The sequence below is a fragment of the Falco rusticolus genome, chromosome 7 (genome assembly GCF_015220075.1).
Source record: "Falco rusticolus isolate bFalRus1 chromosome 7, bFalRus1.pri, whole genome shotgun sequence".
Lineage (NCBI taxonomy): Eukaryota > Metazoa > Chordata > Aves > Falconiformes > Falconidae > Falco > Falco rusticolus.
The window spans coordinates 64,042,254-64,049,425 of NC_051193.1; the positions used below are offsets into that span (position 1 = coordinate 64,042,254).

At 50.4% G+C, this 7,172-nt stretch overlaps 2 protein-coding genes across 3 annotated transcripts; one reads left to right on the forward strand and one right to left on the reverse strand.

Moving 5' to 3' along the window:
- Positions 1-184: 184 nt before the first annotated feature.
- Positions 185-1,404, reverse strand: ACYP1 (acylphosphatase 1). Its single transcript, XM_037395840.1, has 2 exons — positions 1,269-1,404; positions 185-852 (listed from the first exon to the last, which is right to left on the reverse strand). The coding sequence occupies exons 1-2, from the start codon at positions 1,350-1,352 to the stop codon at positions 637-639; spliced, it is 300 nt and encodes a 99-aa protein (XP_037251737.1). The 5' UTR covers positions 1,353-1,404; the 3' UTR covers positions 185-636.
- A 162-nt stretch (positions 1,405-1,566) lies between these two features.
- ZC2HC1C (zinc finger C2HC-type containing 1C) lies at positions 1,567-6,072 on the forward strand. Of its 2 annotated transcripts, none has more exons than XM_037395838.1 (3): positions 1,567-1,816; positions 2,331-3,549; positions 4,229-6,072. In XM_037395838.1, exons 1-3 carry the CDS (start codon positions 1,587-1,589, stop codon positions 4,493-4,495), a joined length of 1,716 nt encoding a protein of 571 aa, XP_037251735.1. In that variant the 5' UTR covers positions 1,567-1,586; the 3' UTR covers positions 4,496-6,072. The 2 variants fall into 2 exon arrangements, with proteins under 2 accessions (XP_037251735.1, XP_037251736.1); XM_037395839.1 differs by having other exon boundaries at positions 4,127-4,339.
- The last annotated feature ends 1,100 nt before the right edge of the window (positions 6,073-7,172 follow it).

Below are 7,172 nucleotides of genomic sequence, written 5' to 3' on the forward strand. Positions count from 1 at the left end.
GCGCCGCGCGGTGCACGCCGGGAGCTGCGGAGCCGCCCCAGGGCAGCCGGAGCCGGGACCCGGGCAGCGCCCCTCCCCCCGCCGCCGCCCTCACGGCCGCACCGGGCTCCCCCGCGGCACCTCCCCGGCCACAGGGCCGCGATCCATTCAACCCACGTACGACGCACCCGTTCCACACAAGAAGCAAGCTCCAAGCAATTTTATTCTAAATTAAAAGCCAAGGTCGGGAGCAAAATTCATGTTTCTGAGGCATTCAGAGCACAGAAATGACGCTTTTAGCAATCTGTCCTACCAGCACTGATTCTGTGATTTCCTTCATGTGAGCGTAACACTATACAAAATCCAAAGAATTTTACTGATGTGCAACTAAACCCCGCCCTGCGCATACATTCAGAAATAAAGAGGCCGTGTCCCTGCACAGCCCCCGCAAAAAAGGCAGCACACCTCTTCCTCCACCTGCCAAAACTCTGTGAAAGGCTGGGAGTTAGACTGACAGTACAACGAATCAATAAATTAGAAACGTAATAAAATAAAGTTCTCTAGAGCTGAATAGTGGCTAACTGAACTAACGGGGAAGAGGGGAAACATTCTGTGAGGGGACGCCATGCCGCAGATTTTGCTCCTTCCCGGACAAAGTTATTTCAAAATCTGGAAGTCTTGGTGTTCCAACTCCGTGATCTTCTTCTCATTGCTGAACTCGGCTCGGCTGATGCGGGACTGGGGGCTTCCTATCTTCCTGAGCCATTCCTGCAGCTCCCGCACCCTGGCTGTTGGACCCTGAATTTGTCCTTGCACAGTGCCGTGGCTAGTATTTTGGACCCAACCAACGAGTCCTAGCCTCTTAGCCTCCCCCTGAGAAGACAACGCAGAGCAAAACGAGATTAATTCGAACTGTTAAGAGAGCTACAGAATGACATTCACATACAGCAGTCAATTTTATAGCTAAGACACAGACTTCCAAGAAGCTCCTCAGGCTCAGGCAGCGGGAAAGCAGCAGAGGACGCACCCCAGCACTTCATAATATTCTTCCGCATGAAAAACTGGGGCTGAAAAGCACTTTTCAGCCGTGCTTATGTAACACAGCACAGGCTGCCCGCAGCACTGACAGGATGGCTGCCCTGACTCCGGAGCCCGGGCCGCGGCCATCACCCAGCCCACCCCTGGCTCAGTCCCACCGAGGCGCCCACAGGAACTGCGGCCGCCCCTCACGGCTTCCCCCCAGCCCGGGGCTAAGCCCAGGACCCCGCCCCGCCAGCCCTGCCCCGCACCTGGGTGTACTTGCGGAAGAAGACGCCCTGCACCTTGCCGTACACCTCGTAGTCCACGGAAAGCAGGCCCTCGCCCTCCGCCATGGCGGCGCCGCCCGCCTCCTCCTGCCGCCGCCGCCACGCCCCACTGCGCCTGCGCGGCGTCCTCTCTCTGGGGGTGTGGCCTCGCTCCCACGCCCCCCCCCCCCCCACCTTGGAGCCAATGAAAATCCAGGACCGGCATGCGGCCTCATGAATAATGTATATTGACTCGCCCTCCGCTCAGTCTCCCCTCCTCGGCCATAGAGGTGCGGTCCTCCCAGAGAGCAGAGTGGATGAATGACCGTTGCGGAGGAACCACAGAGAGGCCGCTCAGCAGCGAGAGCGGCGCAGGAACTGGCATTCGCGTGCCCCTATCCAGGCAACGCAGCGACCGGGGTGGGCAGAGCTCCGCGCTTCCCGGGCGACCGGCGGCAGCCGCGGGTCTCGGGTCCTGCGGGTTATGACAGACCCAGAAGCGAAACGGGTGGCGACGCCGCATGTCGCGGAGTCCGGGCGCAGCCCCACAGGTAACTTAGCGGGTAACCCCACTCGCCCCGCGACGCCGGCCTGCGGCGTGGGTACCGCACACGCTCCGGGGGATGCGGTAGAACGAGCCTACTGAGCTCTACCGGACACCTGCGTGTCACAGTCGTGTGCCGCACTGGAGGATCTGCCGTGCCGAAACTGGAGGGACGCGTACAGGAAACTCCCTGAGGGGGGGCTCTAACAGTTTCTGTGGCAGTACAGCATATTTCTGCTGTTACCGTGATAAGACAGGGCTCAGGCAGAAAGCTAACTGAAATACCTTATTTCTGGCTGCATAAATGATTGGGACTAGAAGAGGCACTATGGGAGCTCCCTAGATGGAACAAATGTAAAGATTTACAGAACTTGGAAAAGTTACAAAACCTTCGCTAACGTTCATTATAGTTCCTCAATGTAGCCTCCAGGTGTAGACTGTTCAGAGAAAATTTGTCCAGTTTTGGATAAGATAGTCTGTAATGACTTTGCTTCTAACCTCAGGCTCTTTCTCACGCACAGAATGGCTTGGTTTCCGCCAGTGCGTTCTGTGATGGCAGCTCCTAAGCTTGTTCCCTGTTCCCAGCTGGCATACCAGAACAACTTTCAGCATAAACTCCTATCCGATAAAGAGGAAAGTTTAAAGGATCACTATGCCCAAAAGAGCCAAAGCTATTCTCTTTCTCCGGAAAGTAGTCAATACAGCTCTGGGTATGGAGGCTTCTGTTCTAATGGGCTGCAGGGCAAGTACCTTACCAGCCAGGCCAAGACTCTGCCAGCTATATCAGTAGCCGGACGGAAAGAAGGAGTGGACCGTGCATATCCTTTGAAGCCAGTTCTTCACTACTGGAATGTGAGTGGTCCAGTGGTCAACACAGCACAGCTCAGGAGTTCCCCATACATGGAGGAAGCTCCAAATAGTAGGCTTAACTCAATGAGAAAAGGGCAGCTTCCAGCAGGGAGGTTTCCGCTAGCTACAGTGTTCTCTCCTTGGACAGAAGAACCTAAACAGTCAGCCTCCCACCTATACAGGAGCAAGCAGGCCTACATCCTAAAGTTGGAGGAAGATGGATGGAAAATGGAACAGGAAATTCGAAAGCAAGAGGCCCTCCTTAGAGAGAAGCTGAGTAGAACAAAGGAGGAGCTTAGGAGGATTCAGAGAGAGAAGGAGCTTGTCAAAGCAGAGGAGAGAAGAGGCAGAGAAGCAGAGAGGACCCATGAGGAAAAGGCTGCAAGGCACCCTGAGGAGAGAATGTTCAGAGTTGCAGTCAGGCCAGGTGATGGGGTCTTCGGTGGGGTGCAGTCCGCAGAGGCCACTGTCCCCAAGCCTGGCACTGCCCGCCACTCCCAAGAACTGGCTATGAGGAAACTCAAGAAGGAACAGCTGGTGGCCAGCAACAGCAGAATTCGAGACCACGTACCCCAGGAGCTTTCAGCCTCTTCTTCAGAGCTGGCCGCAGAAGGTAGCTCTTGTCCTGCCACCCATTCAGTCCAAGGTTCTGGTGACCACCCGTTTGCAGAGGCGCCATGCATGCAGGCTGCCAGTGATGAGGAGCAGCAGGAGCTTGGAGAGTGCAGCTTCTGCGGACGTAAGTTTTTCCTTAGAAGGCTTGAGAAGCATATGAGTATCTGCAGCAAGATCCAACACTCCAAGAAGAAAGTGTTTGACTCAAGCAAAGTCCAAGCTAGGGGCACAGAACTGGAACAGTTTCAGCAGTGGAAGAGCTCAGAGAGGCCTCAGGTAATGTGCAGTCCCTTTGCCTCCCTCAACCCACATCTGCTGCTCACATTCCTTCCACCTTGACATCTAATTCTGACTGAGATGTGAGCACCTTCACGTGTACGTGGGGCTAAGGGATAAAATCCAGCTATTGCCTCTGAAAGGTTCTTGCCAAATAGATCCATTTAAAATCTAATAGATGGGAGGGCGAGGGTCCTAACTTGTCTTTATAATGTGTTGAGGGTGTGTGCTCCCAGAGAAAGCTCACTCCTTGCTGTAGTCAGGGTGCTCAGGATGCAGACCAGGTCTGCTGCAGTAAAGCTTTATGATGGGAAGGGCTGCAGAGAACTGACTGAAAATCCAGGTAGTAACACAGGCTGTTAAAATGAAGGCAGTGGAAACATGCAGCTCTGTTCCTGCAAAGCAGCTGTAGCAAACTGCTCCAGTTCTATGGTCCTACTGCTTGCTTTTCTGGTTAGTCTTAAGATCTTTCTATGTATTGATGTCTCCATCAGTATTTCCTTCAAATCCTTCTCTGTGCTGGTCTTTTTGATCCCCTTTGATCCTCAGTTTCTCAGCGAGGGTTTTATGTCGACAGGGAGTGGCCAGGGAAGGGTGACCTGGGTTGGACCCTGAGCATAAGACGAGAATGGAGGCTGACGGTGGTGCCAGTTGCTCTGACTGCCTTTCCCTTCTGCAGAGGAAGCCACCCAGAAGGAACAACTGGAGACAGAAGCATGATTATTTAATGCAGACCCTGCAGCAGGCCCGTCAGGTTCAGCAAATCGTCTCCCAGGGAGGAAAGGCACCTGCCCCGCCCTCATTGCCTCCCATCGAAAACTCAGACTACGTTGCCTGCCCCTACTGCACCCGCCGATTTTCTCCCCAAGCAGCTGAGAGACATATTCCCAAATGCAAAACCATCAAGAACAGGCCCCCACCCCCACCACAGAGGAAGTGCTGTTGAGACGGTGTCCCACTGTACCTGCTGTTGTCATTCCCTGCCTGTTTTCTGCCAGGTTTCCAGCCACAGACACTTGTGATTTTCCTGCTTTCCCTAGTCTCAACACTGGCTGCAAGCATTGAGCTTGTAGTGCAGCAAGTGAACAACCTGGGACGTGTAAGCAGGATACTAGAACACCTGTACTTTGACCTGTGCCGCCCTGTGCAGGGTGCCCCTCTGGGTGCCGCTTCTCCCCTCAATGAACTCTCAGCGTAGGCGTAAGGCAGGCACTGGCTACTCAGCTGGGCAGGGGAAAAAAGGCTGTTGCTGGGGTCAGCAGTGAGGAGCAAACCAGTCATCAGAAATGGGACTGCTGTTCAGAACTGTATTTTGCCTGTAGGTTAAGGTGGCTTGGGTGCTGATTGTTTTGTTTTTTTTAACTATTGCCCGATGTGAAGAGAGCTGCTTTAGCTCACCAGTGGCTACAGACTCCTTTTTTTTTTTTTTTTTTTTCCCTTCTCCAAAAGCATGGAGTAATGCTGTTTGTGAGAAGAAGGGCTGGGCCAAACAAAGCATCTGCCTTTTGTTTGCTGTGCAGCTCTGTAGGTGCAGTATTCAACCCTGGACGTGCTAACAGCAACGGTGGTTCTGGCTAATGTAGCATTTTTATTGTAGCTACCTGCAAGAGACTGGGATGCAGGGGCTGCCTCTTTGGTTTTGAGGTGGCTTTTTTTTTTTTTTGTCATAGAAAGGAGTCCACATTCTTCAAAACTTTAGCATTTAGACAAGACATTTGGAAAAGTCAGAGGGAGGGAGGGGAGGAAACTATGTAAGCAGTTAACTTTTTCAGCACACAGACTGCTGTGTTGTTCTGTCCATGATACCTGTGCTAGATGACAGGATCCAGAGCTGTCATTTCATCCTTGCTAGTGCTCTGTCCTATTTGTTGTAGCAGTGTTCAGCTGAATAACGAAAGCTCTGTAGGTAGGTTTATTCCACGCTTGTTCTGCAGCAGCCCAAGAGTTTATTTAGATGCTTTTCTAGAATACTGGTGACAATCCTGGGCCTACGTCTTACCAGTTGAAGATCTGTAATGTGACCACTTAAAAATCCAGTGTGCCTTGTTTTGGTTGGAAAAGAAGAACTGGGAGGAGTATTATTAAATGCTTCCTCAACACAGGAAGCCCAGGATCAGAAATTCAGGGGGTTAGAAAAGCTACCAGTAGCAAGCATTTAATGTTTGGGTCCGTATGTCAATTCACGTGCATTTAACAGCTGAGTACTCTGGACCAGCCAGGCCCTAGAGGCAACAGAACAACCATCCCAATGCGTTACCTACCATGTATAACAGCTGGGGCTCTGAGCTGGGAAGGGGTGGAAGAAGAAATATTTAATTAAAGAAGAATGGCACATGAGATCAAAAATAGGTCATGAATAAGCACAGACTGGAAATTAGGTTTCTAACCAGGAGAAGAGTGAGATCACGGAAAAACCTTCCAAATAATTCAGCACAGGCAAGGAACCTACATTGTTTCAAGATGGACTTGGAGAAGATCACGGAGCAGAGCATACAGCAGGAGTTAGAAATAAAAAATTTTCATACAGAGCGTTTGTTGCTGTCTCCAGGCTTTTTGTATAATGTGTGAACAACACCTCAGTGGCAGTTCTGTGCCTCAGTGCATCACTTTCAGGATCTGAGAAGGAATTTCCTCCCCTCAATTCTTAACTTGGCTTCTGATTTTTTTATCTTTTAATTTATATCCAAAATATTTAAGAACTGTTACAGTTAAAAAAACCCAGACACCACCCCCGGACAGTACACTGAGGAACTTCACATCAGAAAACCCGTTAGCTGTTTCACTCATATGTTCAGGGTTAAATCAACAATTAGATTTAATATAAAAAAATCCTTCTTTTGCTTTCTCATTAAGACGCAAGATACTTCCTGGGGATTCTGGCCTCACACTAAAGGTCTTAGTTTGCCACACTGTCAGAGGGTCTTTTGCAGGAAATAGGTGTCCTACAGACCCTTTTAGAGAACCATCTGCTTGTAACTGGTGCCAGTTCCTGCACATTTTTTAAGTCAGTTATTTTTCCAGATTCTGATTTTTAATATGTCAGATTAGTTCTGTTGTGTAAAGTTGTTTTAAATGGTCACAGAGCGGTTTGTGTTCTCAAAGAATGACTACTTTGTATGACAGAGTTGCAACAGGAAGGAAACAAGGAAAAAAAACAACCCAGCAGCTCCTTTTGCAAGTCCTTTAGTAAGGTAGCAGCAGCTCATGGGAACCTAGAAAAAGATGAAAGTGACTAAACTGGACTAGTCAGAAGCTGAAAAAACACTCCAGCCCTCCATGGGTGGATGTGACTCCTGAAAGAAGTTGGAGAGCTTCTACCCTATAAATATGTGGGCAGAAATCTCAATCCCTTGGCACATCCTAGAAAAGCACGAAGGTCCCAGAAAGGGTCAGTGCAGTGCTGTGCCAGCGGGTAGGAGCATACAAACCTAGAGAGTAGAGAAAAACCAGACTTGAAACAAGGGAAAATAATTTGCTATATCCAAATCAATTGGAGAAGGAAGACCAACCAACACTTTAACTTCAGAGCTTCAAAATAGAGGACAGCAAGAGGTAGGAAAGGGGTGAAGTGGAACCTTTATGCCAGCCTCCTTGATGAAAGGTGCAACTGAATTAACAAAAGG

Excerpts from the sequence above, each read along its gene's own strand:
- ACYP1 (XM_037395840.1), bottom strand. The coding sequence starts at position 1,352 with ATGGCGGAGGGCGAGGGCCTGCTTTCCGTGGACTACGAGGTGTACGGC. Across the intron at positions 853-1,268 it reads TCTTCCGCAAGTACACCCAG|GGGGAGGCTAAGAGGCTAGG; the intron begins GTGCGGGGCAGG and ends TTGTCTTCTCAG.
- ZC2HC1C (XM_037395838.1), top strand. The coding sequence starts at position 1,587 with ATGACCGTTGCGGAGGAACCACAGAGAGGCCGCTCAGCAGCGAGAGCG. Across the intron at positions 1,817-2,330 it reads GTCCGGGCGCAGCCCCACAG|AATGGCTTGGTTTCCGCCAG; the intron begins GTAACTTAGCGG and ends TCTCACGCACAG. Across the intron at positions 3,550-4,228 it reads AGAGCTCAGAGAGGCCTCAG|AGGAAGCCACCCAGAAGGAA; the intron begins GTAATGTGCAGT and ends TCCCTTCTGCAG.